The following is a 27277-nucleotide window of genomic DNA, read 5'->3' as shown; positions in this document are numbered from 1 at the left end:
TGTCCCAATGAAATGAGAACTGAATATAGTGGTATTTAGACACACACACACACACACACACACACACACACACACGTGTGTGTGTGTGTGTGTGTGTGTGTATAGCTAAAGGATTCAATAATAGACATGCAGATAATTATTATTGTATAAATGCCATGACTTGAGTTGTTCGTTGTTCATTCTTTTTCACTTAAGTAGGGTTTTAATCAAAACGACTTTCTCTCCTTTAGTTAACATTCACAAGGATTGTGAAGCAGGCTCACTTAAATAAACACAATCTTCTCTATATTGTCAGTGAAGTAGAGGCAATACAGGAGAGCAGCAGTTATTGTTGTGTTTCTTAGTATTGGCCAGTGAAGAAGTGAGAGATTAGGGCATTTGATACATGATGGTCTCTCTTCTCAAGTCCCATTAAGGATGGGTGATGTTTCTCAAGGAGAGATGTTTATCTGCCCACTGGTGGAGTTGATGCCTTGAAATGAAGGCAAACTTTATTATTTTGTGGAAATTTCTCCAGTTGTAGACCTACCTCTGGTTTACCAGATCTACTCTGACCTTCTTTTAGATTTAGGATTGGGGTGAGGGCAATGAAGACTGATCACAGTGGCAGTGTATATACATAAGTCACCTTTTTGATTTATCTAGGCATTTACCTCGTAATACCTTTCTGTGCACAAGGGGAGGGATGAAGAGAACATGTGTTTTTAAATCACTTTCCTATGGGAGAGTTCAAGGCATCTTATAACCATTATCACATCATACCTCTTAACATCCTTGTGAAGTAGGTGTCAACTTTTTGTGGCTTTTTACAGATGGGGAAACTGCACAATAACTAATTTAACCAAAGCAATTTACCAAGCCAATAGAGAAGTAAAGAAGATCCAAGTAAGTTTCTTAATTAAGCATGAAACTACATTGCTGTCTTCTGGGATTTTGTTAATGTGGGATAAGAAGGTAAAAGTGAAGGTGGACTTCACTAGGCATAAAAAAAATGAATAATAGCAATTGATTCTACCTCCCATGTATGTTGTGAGACAGTGTCAAACTTAAATAGAAAAAATCGCTATGGGTTACATATTGACCCAGAAAATTACAAATGAACACTATCTATGTAATATTGTATTTTTATTTATTTCATTAACTATTTCTCAACCACATTTTAATCTGGAGTAGGATCACATAGGCCATTTATAGAAAGTTTGACATTTCTATTTCATGAGATAATTAATAAAACAATGTCCTATTTTTTTTTTGGATAAAAAGACATATAATAGTGCAAGGTTTTTTAAAAAAATCATTGAAGGAATAGTTTACCTATGAGATCTATGGAAAAAGAAGCAGTTAATGACCAAGGAAAAGATGGAGAACATCATTAAAAATAAACTAGACATGGAGCGGCTAGGTGGTGCAGTGGATATAGCATTGACCCTGGAGTCAGGAGTATCTGAGCTCAAATCCGGCCTCAGACACTTAATAATTACCTAGCTGTGTGGACTTGGGCAAGCTACTTAACCCCATTTCCCTTGCATAAACCTAAAAAAATAAACTAGACAATTTTGACTACATTAAATTAAAAAGCTTTTGCACAGACACAACCACTGTAACCAAGATCAAAAGAAATGTAGCAAATTGGGAAACAATTTTTAGAACTAATATTTCTGACAAGGGATTCGTTTCTAAAATATACAGAGAACTAAGTCAAATTTTTAAAAAGACAAGCCATTCCCCATTGACAAATGGTCAAAGGATATGCAAAGGCAATTTACAGATGAGGAAATCAAAGCTTTCCATAGTCATATGAAAAATTGCTCTAAATCAATAATTATTAGAGAAATTCAAATTAAAGCATCTCTGAGGTACCACCTCATACCTCTCAAACTGGTCAATATGACCAGAACGGACAATGATCAATGTTGGAAGGGATGTGGGAAATCTGGCACACTAATATATTGTTGGTGTTGTGAACTCATTCAACCTTTCTGGAGAGCCATTTGGAATTACGCCCAAAGGGCAACAAAAGTGTGCATACCCTTTGATCCAGCAATACCACTACTGGGTCTATACCCTGAAGAGATGATGAAAAAGAATAAAAACATCATTTGTACAAAAATATTCACAGAAGTCCTGTTTGTGGTGACAAGAATTGGAAATTAAGTGAATGTCCTTCAATTGGGGAATGGCTTAACAAACTGCGGTATATGTATGTGATGGAACATTATTGTTCTTTTTTTTTTTTAGGTTTTTGCAAGGCAATGGGGTTAAGTGGCTTGCCCAAGGCCACACAGGTACTCCTGACTCCAGGGCTGGTGCTTTATCCATTGCACCACCTAACCGCCCCAGAACACTATTATTCTATCAGAAACCAGGAGGGATGGGAATTCAGGGAAGCTAGGAAGGATTTGCATGAACTGATGCTGAGCAAGATGAGCAGAACCAGAAGAACATTGTACACCCTAACAGCAACATAGGGATGATGGGCAACCTTAATGGACTTGCTCATTCCATCAGTGCAACAATCAGGCACAGTTTTGGGGTATCTGTGATGGAGAATACCATCTGTATCCTGAGAAAGAATTGTGGAGTTTGAACAAAGACCAAAGACAATTACCTTTAATTAAAAAAAAAAAACAACCTGTTATCTTATTATGTAATTTTGCTATCTCTTTTACTTTATGTTTCTTCCTTAAGGATATGATTTCTCTCTCATTACATTCAAACTAGATCAATGTATACCATGCAAACAATGTAAAGATTAACAGAATGCCTTTGGGGGAGGGAAGCAAGATTAAGGGAAAAATTGTAAAATTCAAAATTAATAAAATCTTTCTTAAAAAATCATTGTAATTGTGATAACAGTCTGGATGAATCCTTGTTTGCTATAATATATAACTAAACTAAAAGTTGACTTTTTAAAGCAAGACATTTTTACTCACAATCCAAGTCAATAGTAGATTTTTTTCTTTTTTTTAGATCATGTGGCTTAAAATAATCACAACAGACAGGCAGAAGCAGTTCCACTTAGCCAGGATTCTGGGCATACAGGAAATGACCCTTCTGCATGTCTGATCACTATGGAAATTGATTTTATACAGATAGCTAAAATACACAAAACCATGACAGCACACCCTCCATGTTTGTACAAGCTAGTGCTGTTCTTTCTGGTTCATTACTGAAATCCAAACCTGATCAGTTTTCAGAGTCCACCATTTATGAGTGCAAGACTTTTCTGCTCAGGACATTTAGTGACTCTGACCTCAGGGTGGGGAGTTTTCCTTTCTAGGACTTTTCGCCCTTATAACTTGATTTCAGATGAGAGCAGCATTAAAGATGGTCAAAGTAAAGTTGAGGTCTAGTGTTATAGAATTATATATCTTAGGCTATGATGCAGGAACAATAATTTGTGGGATAGTAGTAGTTGTGGGATTGTAGTAGTAAGTTGCTGTTTTTAAAAGTATCAAAAATCAGAGTAAATGGGCATTGCAGAGAAATAGCATGGCTTATTTTTATATTTGTTCTATTTTTTTTAGGGTCAAGCATCTTTTAGAGATGTCTGGTCTCTTGTGATCATCAAACTGAGGCTTAAAAAAAAGAGAAATTTATGTGTTGATACCCACTATCATTTGTAATTCTTAAATTCAGCTTCCTTATTGTCTATAACTAAAATTACAAATCTCCTGCACTCATCAAACAAATGAACCAAATAAAACATTAGAAAGACAAAGAGTAGGAATTCGTGTCTTGGATGTGTTACAGATGGCCTCAAAAATAAAAGATTCATTTTGCAATGGAATTCATATTTTAAAAACTTATCTCATCAGAGATTTGTGTAATGATTATCACAAAGTAAATTTTGAAAATACTTTTTGTGAAAAGAAGGTCACTTTCTTAGGGTGAATAGGTTTGGAAGGCTGATAACATTTGTTTACCATCCAAGTCCACCAACATTGATGGGGGTAGAAGAGTGATTGGAATGAAGTTAAACACACACAAGCCAACAAATGACAGTCCGGTAATTTCTTAGTAGTTGTTGGTTAACCTGGTTATAGCTTTTGGAAACATTTGGATGACTAAATGATTCCATCATCTTATTTAAAGATAAAGAAACCAAAGCACAAAGGAAATAAAATGCTGTTTTAAATAATCTAGTAATAGCAAAGACTGGGATTACATTTACCAGTTTTTCTGCATTTTCATTTAGCCCAAGCTACTGCTTTCCCAACTTGACAGCGCTTCTTCTCTTTAGCGTGTAGCTGCTGTCCAAATCTTCAAACACAAAGACAAATTTTTCCTCATATTAGCAGCCTTGTTGGGTCTCATGAAACAATAATGTGAAAGAATAATAGCTGAGGAGCAAAAAAGTAAATTGGAGTGTTTATTCCAAACACCATGACTGATCTGGAGCTGATTAGTTTCAAGGTTTAAAAATCCTTACCAAATTTACATGATTCACATGTCTAACAGATGTGTACAGGGATCAGTTTGCAGTAGGGGCCAAGGATTTGAGGCTCTAGGGGGTGAATATGGGACCTTTGGAGACTTAGATAAAAATTACTACAATATGTTGCACAGGTAAGAGGATAAACACATTCTTTTTAATGACTCAACTAGATTTTGAGATTAGCCATCAGGAGAGATGTCCCTCAATTTTCAAACAGATGGAGTAGGCAGGGGAACGGGAAACGACATTAACTTATAGGGCCAATTTCAACAGTAAACTAAAGAAACTAATTCAAATAAGGTATCATGTATAACTAGATCTATTCTGTGACAAGTATTTATCTCTGCCAGAAGCTATGTATGAGTAAAATGGTGAAACTTGATTCTGAATAAAGGGGAATTAGATGTTCTGTTGGACAGGGAAGGTCAATATTTCAATGGATTTGTAGCCCATTAGTATGGGTATTTCTCTTCCTGGTGCCAATGAAACTCCTTATCCTAGATGATTCTAATCTACACTTCCATCAGTCTTCCACAGAGATTCAGAATAATGAGATCTTTTTCTGCTGTTAAAAAAATAATCTCTGGGGCAGCTAAGTGCTGCAGAGGATAAAGCACCAGCTTTGGATTCAAGAGGACCTGAGTTCAAATCTCACTTCAGATACTTGATACTTACTAGCTGAGTGACCATGGGCAAGTCATTTAACTCCATTGCTCCCCCCCTCAGCAAACAAACAAAAAACAAACAAAAAATATTCTGAGGGATTCCACTGCAGCACTTGCTTAGTCCATCATACTCTCATCATATGCTTTCCCTACTTCCCTTAATAGTAACACATGCCCTTGATAAGGTATTTTATTTCATTTTACATTTACAAGTTACTTTAAATGCCATAGTTCATTTATATACACTATGCACTTTAAATTGCTTTTTGCTCCATTATTTAGTTTTTATTACTCTAAGATTCAGTTCAATATGGGAGGAGGTGAGAGGAAGGAATAAGTCTTTATATCACTTCTATGATGTGACAGGAACTGTGCTAAGCTCTTTACACATATACCTCATTAGATCCTCATAACCACCTGGAAAGGTAGGTGCTATTATTATTCCAATTTTACAGTTGAGAAAACTGAGGCAGATGTTGGTTAAAGCGACTTGCCCAGGGTCACAGAATAATTTTCTGAGATCATATTTGAATTCAGATCTTCCTATCCATTGCATCATTTAGCTGTTTCAAAATAGGACAAATTTTCTAAAATGAGAAAGGTCTAAAAATGTAATTGTTGATTGTCTTAACAGATAGTGAGTTCTCTGCAGTGTCAATAAATAAAAAAGCTTTAGAGATAATTCTTATAGGACATAGGAGACTGGGAGGGGAACTTTTTAAAGTCCTTTTCAATTCTAAGATTCTATAATTATAGGGCTTGATTTCACATAACTTTTTTTACATTTAATTAATTAATTTATTTTCATATTACTACAATAGTCTTGTTGTAAAAGTAAACATAATCCTCCTCCCCAACAAAGACAGAAAATCCTTAAGAAAAATGAAGTGGAAGAAAAAAATGTACTTCAATCTGTGTTCAGATACCACCAGCTCTGTCTCTGGATAGATTGCATTCTTTATCATAGGTCCATCAGAGAAGTTGCTTCAATATTTTTTTTCCCACATTACTATTGCTAGCTTATTTACATCCATCCTATTCTTCCCCACTGCCATTTATTCTATTCTGTTTCTCTTTCCTTTCACCCTGTCCCTCCTCAATAGTGTGTTAGTATCTGCCTACCCTTTCCCACCATCTTCCCTCTCTTCTATCATCTACACTTACCTTCCCTTGTCCCCTTTCTCTCATCCCTTTCCTCTCCTTTTCCCCCTCTAGGATAAGATAGACTTCTATACCCTATTAAGCATGTGTTATTTCCTCTCTGAGTCACTTAAGATGATAATGAAGGCTTACTCATTCCTCCACCCCAACATCCCTCCTTCTACCCCACTGCAAAAGCTTTTTCTTGCTTCTTTTATGTGAAATATCTTAGCCCATTTTACCTCTCCTTTTCCTTTCTCCAATTACATTCTTTTCTCACCATTAAGTCCATCTTTATATTATACTTTCATAATCAGTTCCCTCCTGTGTTTGTCTATATATGCTCCTTCTAATTGCTCTAATGAATGAAAAAGTTCATATAAGCTATCAGTATCATCTTCCAATGCAGGAATACAGGCAGTTCAACATCATTAAATCCCTCATAATTTGCCCTTCCCATCCACCCTCTCTATGCTTCACCTGAATCCTATACTTGAAGGTCAAACTTTCTGTTCAGCTCTGGTTATTTCAATAGGAAAGTTTAAAAGTCCCCTATTTCATTGAATGCCCATCTTTTCCTCTGAAAAAGGCTGTTTGGTTTTGCTGGATAGTTGATGCTGTGTTGTAATCCAAGCTTTTTTGCCTTCATGAATATCATATTCCAAACCCTGTGAGCCTTTAATGTAGTTGCTGCTAAATCATGTGTAATCCTGACTGTAGCTCATATTTCTTTCTGGCTGTTGGTAATTTTTTCTTTTTGACTGGGGAGTTCTGGAATTTGGCTAAAATATTCCTGGGAGTTTTTATTTTGGGATTTCTTTCAGGAGGTGATCAGGTGGATTCCCTCAATTTCTATTTTATAATCTGCTTCTAGGTTGTCAGGATGATTTTCCTGAGAATTTCTTGAAAAATGAAGTCTAGTCTTTTTTTTCTGGTCTTGACTTTCGGGTAGCCAATAATTTTTAAATGTTCTGCTTTCCAGGTCAGTTATTCTTCCAATTTTTTCTTCTAGTTTTTCATTCTTTTGGTTTTGTTTTATTGTTTCTTGATTTCTCACAAAGTCATCAGCTTCCCTTAGCTCCATTCTACATTTGAAGGGCTTATTTTCTTCAGAGAGCTTTTTTATCTCCTTTTCCATCTGGTCAATTCTATTTTTTTCTTTCCTCATTGACCTTTTGGACTGCTTTTCCCATTTGATCTTTTTTTTTTTTTAGATTTTTCAAGGCAATGGGGTTAAGTGGCTTGCCTAAGGCCACATGGCTAGGTGATAATTAAGTATCTGAGGTCGGATTTGAACTCCAAGGCCGGTGCTCTATCTACTGCGCCACCTATCCGCCCATTTTCCATTTGATCTTAACTGACTTTTTAAGATATTATTTTCTTTAGTATGTTTTTGTTTCTCCTTCACCAAGCTGCTGACTTTGTTTTTCATGATTTTCCTGCATTGCTCTCATTTCTCTTCTCAATTTTCCCTCTACCTCTCTTACTTAATTTTCAATTTTTTTGAGCTCTTCCATAGCCTGAGATCAATACATATTTTTCTTGACAGCTTTGGATACAGAAGCTTTGATTTTGTCATCTTCTGAATATGTATGTTGATCCTCCATGACACCAAAGTAATTGTATAGGGTCAGATTTTTTCCTTCTGTTGTTTGCTCACTTCCCCAGTCTATGACCTGATTTTTAACCCTGTGTTAAGGGTTCTGCTTCCAGGAGGAAGGATGCACTTTCCCAGGTTTTTGAGGGTTTTGGGGATACGCACCCAGGAACCTCAATTCTTTCAAGGTCTTATTAGAGGCTCTGACTGTTCTCCTGGCCTTTGCTCTAGTCTATGAATGATCGCAAGCAACCCCTCTGCCCTGGTGGTATGAGAAGCGTCCCTAATCCGCTATGGCAGTATGGGACCCCAGACTGCGACCTGGATTTGAATATGGGCAAAACAATAGATATTGCCCAGATATAACAGAGAGAACTCTGCAGTCTCCCCAAACCCCTTACCATCCATCAGCTGGGCACTATGGAAGCAACTGGTGGGTGGCTCCACAGGCCTGCTTCTGGTTCCTGGGTAAGAGCTGCACTGAGGCCTGAACTGGCCTGGGCTCCATGCTCACTCTGGTGTGGCAGAGTTTTCCTGCTGACCTTCCAAGTTGTCCTTGGCAATCCCTGGTCTGAGAGGTCTGGAAACTGCTCCCACTGCTATGGATCCAGTTGCCCCCAAGAACCTAAGCAATCCATGGACTGTTCCTGGATGGCTGGAACTGGTTCACTCAGGGCTGCTCTATGGCCCTTTCCAACCCTGGTGAAACAGACCCTTCTTGTGAATCCTCCAGGTTTTCTTGGGCTAGAAAATTGTTTCAATCAGTCTTTCTGTGGGTTCTACCACTCTAGAATTTGGTTAGAGTCATAATTTTAAGGCATTTGGAGTGGTCTGGGGGTGAGATTCTGGGAATTCCTGCTTCTACTCTGAAATCTTGGCTCTGCCCCCTTTGATTTCATGTAACTTTAAAAAAAGTTATATTCCCCATAGTTATTGCAACAAGCATGGCACTTTGTCAAAACGAACAAAAAGCCTTAAATTTTTTTTTGTTATTCTAAACTTGACAAATTTCAACAAATATGAGTTGTTCCTATATAAGAACAAAACAAAACAAAAATAATCTAAAACATAGATGTGATCAGATAACCATCCCTATTCAATAAACTCCAGTGGTTCCCTATCGCCTTCAGGATCAAACATAAAACCCTTCCTTAGATGTTCAAAGCCTTTCATGACTAGTCTTCTGCCTACCTTTCTAGTCTTCTTATACTTTATACTTCTCCTTGTACTTTGTGATATAGTGAGACTAGACTCCCAGCTCTGAACATTTTCACTGGTTGTCCAGCACATCTGGAACACTACTGCTTATCTCTACCTCCTATACTATCTGGCTTCTTTCAAATTGCAGTTAAATTTGCACCTCCTGGAAGAAGCCTTTCCCATGTCTTCTAATATTGACTGTCTCTAGATGATGAAAGACTGTGTGTGTATGTGTGTGTGTGTGTGTGTCTGTGTTTGTATGTTGGTTGTTGTTGCTGTTTGTTTTTGCTTTCTTTGTATCCCCAGCCCTTAGTCCAGAAATTGGCTTATAGAAGGTGCTTAATAAATGCCAGTTGACTAACAGACAAAAAAGATAAATTATATGAAATCATAAATGACTATTAAGTATATTTTATTTGGTTTTTTAACATATAATAAATTAAGTGCATTAGATCCAAAGCAGTCCTGTTCCCTCTGACAGAAGGTTGTTAGCATACTTCATTATTAGTACTCTGGAGTCTTGGACAGTCACAGCATTGATCACTTCTAAAGTTTTTCAAAGTTCTTTTCCCTTATATATTTGTTCATTTTCTTCTGTATCAGTTTCTATAAATTTTCCTAGCAATTTTTAAAAATTAATTTTAATGAATCCATTCTTTTGACCATTTCCCAATATAATAATATCTATTATCTTCATATGCCATAGCCATAATCTGTTTAACAATTCCTTAATTAATTGGAATCCCTTTTATTTCCAAGTCTTTGCCACAACATCATGTATTGCTGTAAAATTTCTGTACTTATGGGTCTTTTCCCTTTACCAGTGGAACTTGCAGAAATGATTTCTCCCCAATTTATATTGCCACAGGTTCTAGGCTGGGTCAGGGGTCAGAATGCTTTGGGGTTCTAACCACATTGGAACTTTCTCTTTGAGCACTCCACTCTTTCTGCCACTGGATACAGAGTGATGCAAACTTTCAGATTCCTTAGAGCAGAGGTTTAATGGCAAATATTTAATAATCATTTCTCAGGGGAGGAATGGATGCAGAAATCTTTTCATGTGAGCTAGAACTGGCACAAGCCTGCCCTCTTGTTTTCATTAGCACACTTCTAGTTTGCTTACCTGTGCTGGTGCTCACTTTTATGGTGGGATGCTTTTCTCTTGGATGTCTTTTTTAAACAGTCCTGACCTGGATGAAGATGCTTTTCTTGTAGGGGTTTCTTGGTCTTTGTTCAGTCTGGTGCTCTTTTTAGATTTTTGTTGGAGTACATGTGTGAGTTGGGTTCCTCTGTAATTGTTCAAGCATCCATCTGGGATATCTGGCTGTTAGGAGCCCAAAGTCATTGACTCCTCCTTCTTACTTCTTTCTTAGAGAAGGGAGTCCCATACAGAATGAACACTCAGAGAATACATTTTGATCTTGAAGCTCCCCTTTCTGTCTCCCAAAAGAGCATTTCAGTCTAGGTTTGGGGTTAAGTACAGGGTTATTGGTGCAAGAGAACCTTTAGCCTTCTACAAATAGCAAACACTAGCTCAGAATACAATAGACATCAGCTTACTTTACAAGGTGACAAACTCATCATAGAAGTACAAAGAACAAATAACATTTAAAAAGAAAAGAAAACTACTGAGAACATGGGATTCTAGTTTTCCAAGTACCTATGAGGCAGAGGGAAACGAAGTGGAGAGAGGGTAAATCCTTCAGTTCCCAATGCCATAGTAAATTCTCTCCAGGCAGATTGCTCAGTAAGAGCAAGACAAACATCAGACTGCTCTTGATTATATTCAGTTCTGGGCAACTTAACTCTTTTTTTGCAATCAAGTGGCCACTGGTCTCCTGGGCTCCAAAATTCCACCATCCTTAAGTTCTTCCTTCAGGTTGGGTTAAAAAAATTACACTTTCCATAAACATCTTTGTTAATAAGGGACTACATGTTATGAAGGAAAAAGAAAACCTTCCAATAACAAAAAGACACTTTGCTATCTCAGGGGAAATTGTTGTATTTGTGTCTTGAAAGTCTGAAATTTTTTCTTGAAAAAGGAATTTTCACTTACATAGTGCTTTAAGGCTTATAAAGTATTTTATGCATACTAACTTTATTTTGTACAAATATAACTACTCCCATTGTGCAGATGAGAAAAGTAAGGCTCAGAAAAGTAAAATAACTTTATTAGCATCACATGACTCCTGGATTCAAACTTAGGTCTTCTGACTCAAGTCCTGAGTCATGCTATCTCCTAAAGAAATAATCATAATAGAAAAGTAGACCTGGGGTCACTGAAGGAATAAAACATATCCAGTTTTGTATTTTTATGGCAACAGTTTCTGGGGCAATAGACCTATCCTATTAATTGATGAAGAACTGGATCTGGAACATGTATGAAATACAATCTCTTGGAGGTAAATTGCTGTTCTTGTTCTCACATTTGCTCTTTACACTCATATGAATTTGGCATAAAATAAACCACTCACCAAATTGAAAAACCAACCATTGTAAATCTGCAATCCTGCCCTTGAACATCCAGAAGAGTATAAGTGCAGAGAAAGCTACACTTTTTCTTAGCAGTCTCCTAAAAAGCTAAGGCATAGTCAAGGTCCATATCAGTCTTTTCATGAAATGTAATTTCAACATTAAGAGGGTAAAATGGAAAACTAAAAAACAAAACAATTTATCTGAATAAACTGTTTGTATTAGTTCCAGCAAGATGAACTTATCTGTCCTGTTTTAATGTTATTTTTGCCACCTGCATTAAGAAAACTATTTGTTATTACTAAAACTAGAATTCCATTGGATATTTTTTAAGTAAAAAGTTTTAAAATGAAGCTCAATACAGAAAAAATTGCCATCATTTAACAGTTAAGTGATCATTGCAACTTTTCATCTCTTTTTTCTTGTCTATTGCTACATAACTAGTAATTCAGTTGCATTAACCCTTGACTATGAGCAAAGTTTGATAAGGATAGTTTTGAATTAAAATATGAAAAATGGCACCACCCTTAGCCTCAAGGAGCTTACAATAGAATATGTGAATGCAATTCATAAGTATATTATATAGGATATTACAGGAGTAAAAGAGAATGTACTTTAGGAAAATCTGAGGAGGGTAAAATACCATCATCTGGGGAGTGAGTAATGGGAGGTAGAGAATATTTAGTGAAGGCTTCAAGGACAATTTAACAGAAACCTCCCTGTAAGAAGTCAAATTTGGATTTCCAATGATTGAAACAGTTACATTAAAATGGGTGTATGTCTGTACATTGATCTGATCTGCTAAACATCTAGGAAAGAATGTTTTAGTGCATTTGGCAATGTAATACACAATTATTTAAAAAAAGTACAGCTTCAACTTTGCATGCAGAGGAAGAAAGGTAAATTAACTAATTTTAACTCAAAGAAAGACTTGCTATGTCAGTGTTTCCTTCTTTTAATATTTGGAAACAAAAGTTTTGCTACTAACAATTTGGTTCCAAACTTAGTAAGGTTATAGGGTTTCTGTATCCTGACTGTAACTGTTACCTAAAATGCTCCACTCAACTCTTAATCATGATTTTAGTCACATTATCAAACCGTTTCTGCAATGGGGGGCTAGGTGGCACAGTGGTTAAAGCACCAGTCCTGGAGTCAGGAGGACCTGAGTTCAAATCCAATCTCACACTTGATATTTACTAGAATGTGATCTTGGGCAAGTCACTTAAGCCATTGCCTCAGCAAAACCAAACAAACAAAAAAAAGAGCTTATTCCAAGGAAGATGGAAGGAGATATAAAATTTAGGTAAAGGAGGCAAAAACTATGCCACACATGTGAAATGAAGGAGAAAAGTCTTGTGAAGGAAGGAAATAAGCATCACTGAGTACTTACTATAGATCAGGCACTGTCCTAAGCACTTTAAAAATATTATCTTATTTAATCCTTACAACAACTCTAAGAGTTGAAAGGTGCACAGAGGTCAAGTAATTTGTCCAAGGTCATACAGTCATTACATGACTGAGGCCAAATTTGAACTCAGGATTTCTAGATTCAAGTGCCATTTAGTTGGCTCGCTACTTAGGAAGATAATGTTTGTCCTTCATTCTCAAAGAAGACCACATCAGGCAGGTTATGCCATGATTTGGATGTGAGTGAGAGGGTGCTGTGCTGTCACCAGCCTCACTTTCTTCTCCAGAGTCACCTGGGTCCAGTGACCAGATATGAATCAGGATGACTGGAGATGGCCCTGGATGTGAGGCAATCGGGATTAAGTATCCAAGGACCTGAAGGTGGCACAGTGGATAGAGGACTGTCCTTGGAGTCAGGAGGATGGGAGTTCAAATCCAGTCTCAGAGTCTTGACTCTTACTAGCTATGTGACCTTGGGCAAGTCACTTAACCCCAATTGCCTTGCAACTAGGGCCATCTCCAATCATCCTGATTCATATCTGGCTATTGGACCCAGGCTCTGGAGGAGAAAGTGAAGCTGGTGACTTAGCACAGCACCCCCTCACTCACATCCAATTCATGTGCTTGTCATGCAACACCTCCCAAATGTCATAGTCTTTGAGGACGAAGGACAAACAACAGCAATAACAACTTAGGTAGATGTAACAACTATCTTCACATAAGTGAAAGACTACAATGTGTAGGATCAAACTTGTTCTACTTGACTCCTGAAGGCACAAGTAGGAGTAATGGGTAGAAGATACAAGAAAGGGAGATTTCAAATCCATATATGGAAAAAAACCTCCCTAACAATTAGAACTATACAAAAGAAGAACTTTGAGAGATATGATATTTGCAGTTATTCCTTAGATAAAAATGAGCTAAACTGGGCTGATTGGGACAAAGTTTCAATGTTGTTAAACTACTTTGACATTTTCTCTCTCCTTTTCCTTCTTATAAGTTGATAATAATGAAACTGTTTCTACTTAATCAGGGGTTTTTAAATCATTTTTGTGTGTGTGTGTATATATATATATATATATATGTATTTATATATATAATATATGCATGTATTATATATATATATATATATATATATATATATGTCATGGACCCTTTTGGCAGTTTGGTGAAGCCTATGGGTATACCTTCTCAAAATCATGTTTTTAAATGCATAAAATGAAATTCACAGGATTTAAAAAGAAACCAATTTTATTTAAAGGTAATTATCAAAAAATAAATTCATGGACCTCATGTTAAGAACTTCCATCCAAAGTTCACTGAAGAAAATAAAAATAATTCCTTAAAAATTAGAATTGAGAAAATGGAAGCTAATGACTTTATGAAAAATCAAGAAACAATAAAACTAAACTAAACTAATACAAAATAGAAGAAAATATGAAAAATCTCATTGGAAAAGCAACTGACCTGGAAAATGGATCCAGGGTAGATCATCTAAAAATTACTGGACCAACTGAAAGTCATGATCAAAAAGAGTCTAAACATCATCTTTCAAGAAATTATCAAGGAAAATTGTCCTGAGAATAAAGAATCAGTAAGACAGAAATTGAAAGACTCCACTGATCATCTTTTGAAAGAGATCTCAAAATAATAATTCATAGGAATATTATAACCAAATTCAAGAGTTCCCAGGTCAAGGAGAAAACATTGCAAGCAGCCAGAAAGAAACGATTCAAGTGTGGTGAAGCCACAAGATTTAGTAACTTCTACATTAAAAGATTGGAGGGCATGGTATATTATATTCCAGAAGGCAAAAGAGCTTGGATTACAACCAACAATCAACTGCCTAGTAAAACTGAGCATACTCTTTCAGGGAAAAAGATGTACATTACATGAAATTGGGGACTTTCAAACTTTCTTGAAAAATACAGATGAACAAAAAATTTGACTCTCAAATACAAGACTCAACAGAAGCATTAAAAAGTAAAGAGGAAAGTAAAATTATAAGGGACTTAATAAAGTTAAACCATTTGCACATGGGAGGATGTTACTAGTAGTTCATAAGAACTTTTTCATCATTAGGACAGTTAGAAGGAATGTATATAAGAGAAAGGCATGGGAGTGAGTTGAGTGTGAAGGGATGATATTTAAAAGAATTTAAATTAAGGGATTAGAGAGGAATAAACTTGGGAGAAAGGGAAAAGAAAAGATAGAATAGAATAAATTATCTCACATAAAAAGGGCAAGCAAAAAATTGTACAGTGAAGAGGAAGAAGGGGAGATGATGGGGAGCAAGTAAACCTTACTCTCATCAGAATTGACTCAATGGGGAAATAACATAAACACTTAATCTATATTACCCAGCAAGAAAGTAGGAAGGGTAGAAGATAAAAGAAATGGGAGGTGATGATAGAAGGGAGGGCAGATTGGGAGAGGAGGTAGTTGGAAGTAAAGCACTTATGAAGAGGGACAAGGTGAAAATAGGATGAAGAGAATACAGCTAGCTGTACTAACTGTAGGGACAGCTAGGTGGCACAGTAGATAGAGCACTGGCCCTGGAATCAGGAATACCTGAGTTCAAATCTGGCCTCAGACACTTAATAATTACCTAGCTGTGGCCTTGGGCAAGTCACTTAACCCCACTGCCTTGCAAAAACTAAAATAAAAAAATTCTAAGTGTAAAAAAAATTCTGAATCAGGTTTTTCTTATAAAGATATAATTTTTCAAATAGAGAGTGAGGTCAAAAATTTGAAAATAATAAACATTCCCCAATTGATAAATTATCAAAAGATACAGTTTTCAGATGAAGCAATTAAGGATATCCATAGTCATATGGAAAAAAATGTTCTAACTCACTACTGATTGGAGAAATTCAAATTAAAATAATATTGTGGGACTTCCTCATACTTATTGTATTTGCTAATAGGACAGAAAAAAAGTGACATGTTGGAGGGGAGATGGGAAAAATGGAGTTATAAACTGATTCAGGTATTCTGTAGAGCAATTTGAAATTATAACCAAAGGACAATAAAATCATGTCTTGAGGGGCGGCTAGGTGGCGTAGTGGATAAAGCACTGGTCCTGGAGTTAGGAGTACCTGGGTTCAAATCCAGTCTCAAACACTTAATAATTACCTAGCTGTGTGGCCTTGGGCAAGCCACTTAACCCCATTTGCCTTGCAAAAACCTAAAAAAAAATCATGTCTTGAACCTAGCAATACTACTACTAGGTCTGTACCCTAACAGAGATAAAAAACAAAAAAAGGAAAAAGACTATATGTACAAATATATTTTTGGCAACTCTTTTTGTGGTGGCAAAGAATTGGAAATTGAGGGGATGCTCAACAATTGGGGAATGACTGAGCAAACTGTAGTATGATTTTGAAGGAATACTATTCTGCTATAAGAAATGGTGAGCAGATCCTCTCAGAATAATCTGAAAAGACTTCCAAGAGCTGATGCCAAGTGAAGTGTACTATGTATAAAGTTAATAGCAATATAGTAAGATGATCAGCTGTGAATCACTTAGCTATTTTCAGCAATACAATGATCCAAGATAACTATGAAGCAGTTATCCTGTCCCTAGAGAAAGAACTGATGGTGTCTGAATATAGATTGAAGGAAACATTTGTACTTTAGTTTTCTTGAAGTTTTTCCTGTATTTTCTTTCATAATATGACTGTTATGGAAATACTTTTGCATGAATATATGTATATGTATATATATATATATATATATATATATATATATATGTAAATCTGTATTGAATTACTTTTCTTTGATGGAAAGGGTAAAGGAGCAGGAGTACACGAGGGAGGAGAGAGAGATTTGGATCTAAAAGTTTTTAAAATGAGGGCAGCTAGGTGGCGTAGTGGATAAAGCACCGGCCTTGGAGTCAGGAGTACCTGGGTTCAAATCCGGTCTCAGACACTTAATAATTACCTAGCTGTGTGGCCTTGGGCAAGCCACTTAACCCCATTTGCCTTGCAAAAAAAAACAACCCTAAAAAAACTTTAAAAAAAATAAAAGTTTTTAAAATGAATGTTAAAAATTGTATTTACACATATCTAGGGAAAAATAAAATACTAAAAGGTGTCCTCTTTATAAAAATACAATCACATAGCCAAAAATTGGAAATTAAGGGGATACCTATCCATGGGGGAATGGCTGAACAAGCTATAGTACATGATTGTGATGAAAAGTTATTGTACTATAAGAAATGACAAATAGGATGATTTCAGAAAAACCTAGAAAGACTTATATAAATTGATACAAAGTAAAGTGAGCAAAACCAGGAGAATGTTGTACACAGTAACAGCAATATTATATAATGAAGAATTGTGAATGATTTAGCTATTCTCAGCAATACTCAGCAAATCCAATATAATCCCAAAGGACTCATGATGGAACATGTTATCTCTCTCTGGAGAAAAAACTGATATTGTCTGAAGGCAGAGTAAAGCATGCTATTTTTCATTTTCTTTCTTTAATTCTTTTTTTTATTCAAGTCTTCTTGAACAAAATGGCTAATATGGAAATGTTTTGCATGATTGCATATTTATAACCTACATCAAATTACTTACTGTCCCAGAGAGGGAGAAAGGGAAGGATAGAATTTGCAAGTCAAAACTTTAAAAAAAATTTAAAAATTGTTTTAACAAATAATTGGGGAAAAATAAAATATTATAAAATAATTAAAAATAAAATAAAATACAACTACTGGTGAACTAGGCTACAAAATATAAAGAAGAATTACCCTGAAGTATACTCTGATACCTCCAATGCCACCCACTTTCCTTCTTTGTGTGATTCTTGCTCACTAAACTTCCATAGATGATCTAACTAATATGGCTGGGATCCATTTCTTTTAGTCTCTTGGAAATAACAACTTACCACTCTCCAAGTTTTTTCTCTCATTTTGAAATAAATGACAAGCCTACCTCCTTTCCCAGGCATTCTTATCTTCAATGATATCTTTCATGATATCTTTTTTGCATTCATGTCATTCCTAGTAAGAGGTTGCAGATTGCCTCTTTGGGTGGTCCATTAGACTATTTATCATTTTAATTATTCTGAAATTGTGATGTTCTAAAATTTACAACTATATAGGCGTTGTCCAGCATATCTGCTACATATAATCCTAAATCAAAGGATGGAAGATGAGTGGATTTGCCTAGAAGGGTCCTATGTTTAAAAAGTTCATTCTAGCTGATCTCATTCCCATATTTAATTGCACTTACTGTTTTTCTTCTGAGATTTCCTCCAGCAGCATATGAAGAAAATCCTGCAGAAAAAACAAAGCTGATCAATAAACAAGTCCATTGATAAAGTTTTACCAGCAACTATAAATAACTGATAAGGACCCCCATATAATCACATAAGCACTTATTTAATTTTCTAACAAAACCAGCTAAAGGAAGTAACTTTGCAAAAACCACCTCAAATAAAAAATTTAAGTTTTTCCTTATTTACCTTAATCCAACAGCAGATTTTATTCATAATGAAACCATTATATTTTTAATTTGTGAAGGCAACTTTAGTTTCCTAAAAATTAGTTATTCCTTAAAAGCACTTTTGTAAAAACAAATTTCACCTATTGAGCTATGAGCTCTTTATTTTTATATTTCATTTCTTTTCCAACTTCATGCAAAGATCGTTTTCAACAATCATTTTTTTAAATGTATTGATTTATTTTTGAATTTTACAATCTTTCCCCTAATATTGCTTCCCTCTTCCCACCCCCCATAGAAGGCAGTCTGATAGTCTTTACATTGTTTCCATGCTGTACACTGATCTAAATTGAATGTGTTGAGAGAGAAATCATATCCTTAAGGAAAAAAAAATGTAAGAGATAGCAAAATTAAATAAGATAATTTTTTTAAAAAAAAATTAAAGGTAATATTCTTTGATCTTTGTTCAAACTCCACAGTTCTTTCTCTGGATACAGATGGTATTCTCCATTGCAGATATCCCAAAATTGTTCCTGATTCAATAATCATATTTTTATAAGGTTTTGAGTTTCACATTTTTCTCCCTTCCTCCTTTCCTTCCTCTCTGACCCAAAAGAAAGTAATCTAATATGGGCTATACATGTACAACAATATTAAATAAACCATATAAACATGTAAACATGCAAAATGTTTTCATATTAGACATATTGCAAAAGATAAAGCATATAAAAGGGGGAAGGACACACATATATAAATATTTATAGCAGTTCCTTTTATAGTGGAAAAGCATTAGAAATTGAGGGTCTGCCTAATTGAGGAATGGTTGAACATGTTATGGAGTACTATTGTTCTATAAGAAATCATAAGTCACCGGACTTTAGAAAAGCCTGGAAAGACTTGTGTGAACTAATGCTGAGTGAAATGAGCAAAACCAGGAGAACATTGTACACATTAACAGCAAATGCTCAATTATGATAGTCTCCTCTCAGCTGTTCAGTCAAGGACAATCCTGAGAGACCTCTTTTGGAAAATGCCATCTATATCAGAGAAAAAACTATGGAGTCTGAATGCAGAACAAAGCATATTATATCTACTTTTTAAAACTTCTTTTAGGTTTTTCTTTCTTTCTCATGCTTTTTTCTCCCTAATTCTTCAAGACCAGTTCGGAAATATGCTAAACATGATTGTTTATATATAACCTAGATTAGATTACTCTCTATCCTAGGGAGGGGGAGAAAAAGAAAGGAAATAGAAAAATATGCTACTCAAAAGATTACAAAAAGATAAATTTTGAAAACTATCTTTGCATGTAATTGAAGACATAAAATAAAATAACATTCAAAAAGAATGAAAAGATAATCATCATGCTGGACGCTGGGGAGGTGGGGATAGAAAGGAGGGTGGTAGGAAAATGTGGAATTTAAAAGCTTGCAAAAAGTAGAATGTTGAAAACTATCTCTGCACATAATAGGGGAAAATTTAGAAAAAGGTAACATAAAAAAAATCCAAGGAAATTATAAAAAATAAGAATTTAAAAAAGTATACATTTAGACTCCATCAGTTCTTTTCCTGGAGGGGAATTGTATTTTTCATCATAAGTCCTTTGGAACTATATTGTTAAGAAGAGCTAAGTCTACATACTCGATCATTGCACAATGTTGCTGTTATTGTGTACAAAATTCAGCTGGTTCTGCTCTTTTCACTTTGCATCATTTCATGTATTTCCAGGTTTTTCTGAAAGCATCCTGATTGTCATTTCTTATAGTACAATAGTATTCCATCACAATCCTTTTCCACAACATAGTCAATCATTCCCCAATTGATGGGCAACCTTTTGATTTCCAAATCTTGGCAACCACAAATAGAACTATAAATATTATTGCATATAAAGGTCCTTTCTTATTTCTTTGATCTCTCTGAGCTTGTTGTTTGTCCACTTTTGCAGAGGACCAATTGTGTCACCAATTGTGTGAAGTCTTGGTGTATTGGATCTAAGTGAGGCAGAGTTGTGCAAAGTTGTCAGCCTCACTGACTCTTCCTAAATCATTTAAGATCAGAAGCAGGACAAAATTCAAGATGACTGGTGATGGACCATATGACCTTGGCATCTTTAATACCTTGGCAAGTTCTATAGACCTAGTAAGGGTATTGCTGGTCAAAGGTATACACAATTTTATAATCCTTTGATTTCCAAATTTGTTCTCCAGAATGACTGGATCAGTTTACAAGTCCTGTAATAGTGCACTGGTGTTCTTATTTTTCTACATCTCCTCCAACATTTGTCATTTTCCTTTTTTTTTTTGTCATATTAGCTAGTCTGATAGGTGTGAGATGGTACCCCAGAGTTTTAATTTGCATTTCTTTAATGAACAGTGATTTTTGAGCAATTTCTTCTGAAAACTCCTGTTCATATCCTTTGACCAAAACAACTGGAGAATGATTCATGCTTATATAAATAAATTTGATGCAGTTCTTTATATATTTTTTAGAATAAGGTGTCTCTCAGAGAAACTTGCTGTAAATTTTTCCCTAGTTTCCTGCTTTCCTTCTAATCTTTGGCTACATTAGTTTTGTTTGTGCAAAACCTTTTTAGAATCAAGTCTCAGTTTTTTTAGGTGGCAGCAAATGGGGCAATTGCCCTGGGACTTGAACTCTGGAGGGTCTTTAATTTTTAATTTTTGGGGGGATTTTTTTAAAGCAATAAGATTAAGTGACTTGCCCAAGGTCACACAGCTAGGTAATTATTAAATGTCTAAGACTGGATTTGAACTCAGGTCCTCCTGAATCCAGGACCAGTGTTCTATCCTCTGTGCTACCTAGCTGCCCCTGCAAAACCATAATTGGATGTAATCAAAATCATCCATTTTACATCCTGTAATGTTTTCTATCTCTTGCTTGATTATGAAGTCTTTCTTTATCCATAAACCTGATAATAAAATATTCCTTGCTCCTTTGGGTTGCTTATAATAACACCTATTATGTCTAAACCATAAGCCCATTTTGACCTTATTTTGGTATATGGTATGAGATGTTGGTTTATACTGAGTCTCTGCCAAACTTTTCCAGTTTTCCCCAGCAATTTTTGTCAAATAGTAGGGTTTTTTGCCCCTAAATCTCAGATCCCTGACTTGGTTAAACATTAGATTACTTGGGTCATTTACTTCTCTGTGTGTATGTGTACTTAATTTATTCCACTGTGCCATCCTCTATTTCTCAGTCAATACTATATTGTTCTGATGATTATTAGATCATTAAATAGGGGTATTTCTATTATTTTATCCTTCAAGTACTACTGAATGAGATTTCTGCATATATGTGTGAGAAATCTTATAAAGGAGCCTCTAAGGTGATGCTTTTCCTTTTCTTTTTTTCTTACCAAATGAAATGGCTTTTCATAATCAACATAATATTATATATTATTATCTATTTTAATTATGTTTTACTTTATTCTCTCCATATTTCAGTTACAATGAAATGATAAAAATGTGGTTCATAGCATCATAGATCTACAGTTAGTAGGGACGTCAGGGGCCATCTTATCCAATCCCTCATTTTACATATGTGGCTCAGGGAAGTTAAATGACTTGTCCTCCAGTGTCAGATAGATAGTAAGCATAAGAGTTCTATTGTGGAACATCACTTGCAGAAATCTTTGGTTTCTGATATACTATGAATACCCTTAATTCATACACACACACACACACACACACACACACACACACACACATATGTGTTTGTGTATATATGTCTCTTCTAAGGTTTTATACAGAGGGGAAGGCATAGGTTCGTGGTTATTGTGTTTTCTTAATCATATTTTTCATAATTAATAAGTTTTAAGAATTTTTCCACATCCTTGGTACCTTTTTAATTTTCATATGTTCCCAGTGCTTATGAATTCTGTTGGAGGAAAATATATATGATATAGAGATATAATGCATATAGTCTTTGACTTTCCTTATTTTTTTCCTGAATTATGAATTCTCTTATATTTTTCTCTGTCCTCATTATTTCAAAACATTTCCTATTGTCTCTGGATATATTATAAAATCCATTCTGCCAACTCCTTTCTTTGGTTCAAGTCCAATACCTTGAGCCATTCTTCCATTCATCCATTCAGAGTCATTTCCACATCATGATGAAACATGGAGTCAGACTTTGTGAAGGGTCTATAGCAATAGTGTGAAACTTTTATAGAAATGGGGACCATTAAACTATACATAAGGATCCCTGTGGGTCACATATTTATTTTTTTGTTTTAAAATCTATTATTATCTATTTTAATTATTTTACTTTATTTTGTTAAATATTTTCAAAAGCATTTAAATCTGGTTTCAGATCATATTCAAGAGTGATGTGAGCTGTAGATGGTCCATGGAACACGTGTTTCAACATCTAGAAATTAACATTTTATTAAGGACATATAAGAGACATTCAAGGTCTTTCCAGGCTCTTCTTTGATATTTATATATATTTTTTTCTATAGACAAGTTATGAAACTCTCTGATCAAACTCTCTATGAAACTTCACATATCAGGACAGAATCAGGTTTTCAGAAGACTGTCAACATGCATATCATGGACTAGGTTTAACTTTGGACTAGACTGTAAGAACAAACTCTAGTGAGTTTAGAAAATTCAGCAAAGAAGTTTAGATTATAAAACAGATAGGATTACAGAGAACATAAAAATATACAATCTTTATTGTCTAAATGTTTTCTTTCCATTGACAGACAGTTCTTTAGTAAAAAGCAAAAGATTTATACAATCTGAAGAGAAACCAGAGTTCTAATACATGTGCAAAATCTGTAAGTTTATTTCTATCTATAATTTCTATCATTTATTGAAGAAACTTTACTGAAATCATACTAAGTGAATTCTCCCTAGTAATAAGGAATAATTAAGGGTTTCTTTTGTTGAAACTCTTGTTCACTTTTCTGTTACTAATTTGAATAAAATAAACAACAATCTAATATTAGAAATATACAGGTCATACAATAAAAATGGAGGGGGAATCCCAAATTGATTAATGCCTCACATCTGAAGTCATTTCCTTGCACCTGCAGTGAATATGTTGAGGGGGGAAAAAACAACATGGAAATAAAACTAGTATTCAGAATGAGAACAATTATTTTCATTTAGTTTTTTTCTCCTCCTCAAAATGGTTATCTTTACAATTGTTCTACAAAAGAGTATGTTTTAGAAATTCATTACTCATAATCTCAATGCTAATACATCATTGTATTTGCTCTAAAAATATTTGATTAGTTTAATGGCAGCTTGTAGCTTATGAAAAAGCCAAATACAGTAATTATAATTTTGTACTAATTTTACTTCATTACAGTCCCATATTCTATATCAGTTTATCCCACATTTACCCCATAATTTATACTCAATTATGCTGGGCAAAAATTACATTAGCAATGGCAAAGGGAAAAATATAATTTCATGAGAGGCAGGAAACAAGTTAAGCTTAATTCTGTCCCCTTGCATTTTCCCATTACAATTGAGTTTTTCTTTGCATGTGCACAGAATATACTGTAACAGAATCATATGCAAATTCACAGAAAGTACATAAAGTCCTCAAATAGTCCTTCAATTAAAGAAAATTATCAAATAGTTTCCTAACAGGACACTCTTCGAACTGCTTTTATTTCTCACTGTTTTACAGTAATGAGTGAGCAGGAGAAATACCGATAAGCTATAGGCTACCAAACCATTCTGTCTATAGTAACAGCTGTCTTTACCAGCACAACAGACCATGGGGTACTTATAACTGCAACACCATTTGATCAACCTAGTAACCCAATAGATCTGTGAATCTTTGAGCTAAAGCAGGGTAATATTTTTTAAACCTTAGATCTAGTATTTTTGTTCAGTCTGAGGAGTTCTATTACATTACTTAGGCATTCTATCTGCATTCATATTTGTCAGTGAAATTGTTTAATTGGAACTTTCATGTTCCTTTATTGGATTTAAAATCATTAATAGAGAAGTTTCCATGACTTTTTGCATCTGCATATGGCCCTTATATAGCCAGATAAACAGTAGATATGTTTGTTTTGTTCCTCTTAGTATGGTATAACTGATGATAATTTCCTTCTCTTATAACCTCTTTTTAACATTTTATTTTTCCTAATTCTTCCCTTCATATTGTTGACAGCTTTTATTAAAGAAATTTGGAACTCATAATGGGCAGCAAGAATTTCTCTTGATTCTATTGGCCTTTGAGAAGTCCATGATTAGTAAAATACCAGGGACCCACAGGCTACAATTCCTGGTATTTGTCTGAAATCATTAAAAAACAAAAGCACTAGAAAATCAAATTCATACTTTGGTCATCTTGACAATGGAGTAAAATGAATGATTTTGTTGCATTAAAACTTCATTTATATTTTTTTGCTTGATGACTTAGTATAAGTAGAATTATATAGGCCCAGCCCTAATTGATATGTTAATTTCCCATCACTGTCACAGAAAATTGGAAAATATATTACTATTTATTTTCTGCTTTTCTAAAAATGTAACACCACTAAGATCATTATCTGTTTTGATTAATATTAAATAAATATAACCAGAGCTCAGACTGGTTGCCCCTCAGGTGGAGTAAGCCCTTTATATTAAGAATCCTGGAAGTTGTCATCTTCATATCCCTGGAAGAAATTATAGTTATATCAGTCTTTGACTGGTGGGGTCAATGTTCTCAGCAAGAGCTTTGAAATTACCTTGCAACAGAGCAGAGGAAACTGAAGCAGGGAGTCGGTAAGTCTGCAATGGAGTTGCTTTGAGGACGGCATTTGGTTTGGAGATTGATTTGGGGTGCTGATACAGCTGAAGCTTTCCCTGCCTACTACTATGTCTGTTGGAAGAATCATCCAAAGGAATGTGGCTGAAGTTTTTCTTCCTGAAAAGCTGGTACAATTAATGACATATTTCAACTCTTCCTTTTCTCTATGTTTTTGTTTAAAAAAAAAACTCTGAATAAAATTGGAAGGAATTTTACTGTTATTTAATTTTGTCCTAACTTTTGATTGTACTTATGTCTTTGAAAGTGCTCTCCATTTACATAAAAATCCATGAACAATCATGACAGATGTGTATTGCATGTCTGTATATATTTATTCCTTGTTGAATAACTGGAAATGGTGGAAGCTAGTTGCTAGCTGGAAAATATACAGAAATATAAATAGGAAAGAGATCTACATCATTATATAAATGTAAAGAATTTTATTAACTGTTAGATTTCTGAGATCTATGATTTTAACAACTTTTTGTCTTAAATAAACTTCTTATCCTAAGAAAAAAAATGAGTCACATTGAATGGGAACCTTTTACCTGTAGTCAGTTTAGGTCTCTTTGAACATGGGTACCTTAGTAAAAACTCCAGTTTCTAAGGTGAAGAGGAGGAAAGGGATAGAGGAGGTAACAAAAAGAAAGAAAGATTATACCCCTAGAATATCTTTTGGGAAAGGGAAGACGTAACTGATAAGATCTTAGTTCCTCCCCTTTTTCCTATTGTGGTTCTAAGAAGCTGTAAACATGTGCTATATCTCCATACTGGTAAACTATCTTGGCAGAGAGGCTAAGCCAAGTTGAGCATAAGCTACTGGCCTCAAACTCTTTGATGAGTTAGGGGAGTGTCTACCTTAAGCTTGTCTAGACTTCCTCTGCCAGACTGGGTAGATGAGGACAATTTGTTCCAATAGCCAGCTGAAACAGGCTCTCTGAGTTCTTAGGGTTTAGTTACACTTCAAAGACACCAAGATCATCCACTGCACCCTGGGCCAATATCAGTTGTATTCACTTTCATCCTATCACTGCACTTTGAAGACTCTGGAAGAGAGAGACTGATGCCTCACTTAAATCCAACTTAAACACAAGTCAAGGCATCACTCATCATTCACTATTTTATCCCAACATTGTGCTGACATTGAAAAAAATAAAGGATAAATAACAACATTGTGAGAAAGAGTAAAAGAGAATAACCGGTCAGTTTTGTTCCAGAATACCACCTACATTTCATTATATATATGTCTAATTTTTAAAAAGTTATCACTTTCAGCATATGGTGATTCATTTGGTCATGAATTCTTGGCTAGGGCAAATAAAAACATAATTTTTATTATATTTATTATTTTCTGTTTTTTATTGTATATGCTATAATTTCTGAGAGGTACCATTTAATTTACATAGTTACAGTAGCAAATTATTAAAATGTGGTCAGAAGGTCTAGGAATCACACAGAACTTAGACATAGCTTAAAACTATACTATATTCATTTTCTAAAGAAGTAGATTGCCAAAAGAAGGGAAAAAGAAGACTAGAAAATATTTATGGCCACCATTAACAATAAAGGTTTAGACAAAACTTGTTCACAAAGTCTTATGGAAGAAGATAGTGGAAGATTAAAAGTAATATAACCTCAAAAAGAATGAGAAATGGTGGAGTAGAAAACAGGTTTATGATAAGTTGGGGGGAGGGGGGAAGATTCAATTAAACCAAATGACCCTAAGGCATTTAAGGATGAAACTTAAACACTGAAGAGAACAGAAATTTAAAACTATCTTGAAAAATCTCTATAACACATATTCTTAAATAAATGCACAATGAAGCCATCACATGAGGACTTTAATAGAAAGGAGAAATTGTAAGAAAGTAAAGAGGAGAAAAACAGCTGAACTAGATAAATTAAAAAAAAGAAGGGAGGTTGATGTGGCAGTGACACAATTTTGACTGAATTGAGTACTCAAATCATCTAAAAGAAGTGAGGATATCAAACTTTTAAAAAAAATTCATGGACATTATTACAAAAAAGGCAGTGGATTTGCTTTATTTTTCTTGAAAGTTTTTGTCTATATTTTCTTTCACAATATGATTATTATGGAAATATTTTGCATGACTACACATGTGTA

At 34.8% G+C, this 27277-nt stretch overlaps 1 protein-coding gene across 9 annotated transcripts in view; it reads right to left on the bottom strand.

Moving 5' to 3' along the window:
• The window catches only part of AOPEP (aminopeptidase O (putative)), a 632574-nt gene that overhangs the window by 166920 nt on the left and 438377 nt on the right, over positions 1-27277 (bottom strand). For all 9 annotated transcript variants that reach the window (XM_074201226.1, XM_074201227.1, XM_074201225.1 and 6 more), the window contains one exon: positions 18160-18203. In XM_074201226.1, the coding sequence (XP_074057327.1) occupies positions 18160-18203 (44 nt within the window). The remainder of the gene's footprint in view (positions 1-18159; positions 18204-27277) is intronic.

Source organism: Macrotis lagotis, chromosome X (assembly GCF_037893015.1).
Source record: "Macrotis lagotis isolate mMagLag1 chromosome X, bilby.v1.9.chrom.fasta, whole genome shotgun sequence".
NCBI classification, from domain to species: domain Eukaryota; kingdom Metazoa; phylum Chordata; class Mammalia; order Peramelemorphia; family Peramelidae; genus Macrotis; species Macrotis lagotis.
This window is presented reverse-complemented; position numbering and strand designations above follow the sequence as displayed.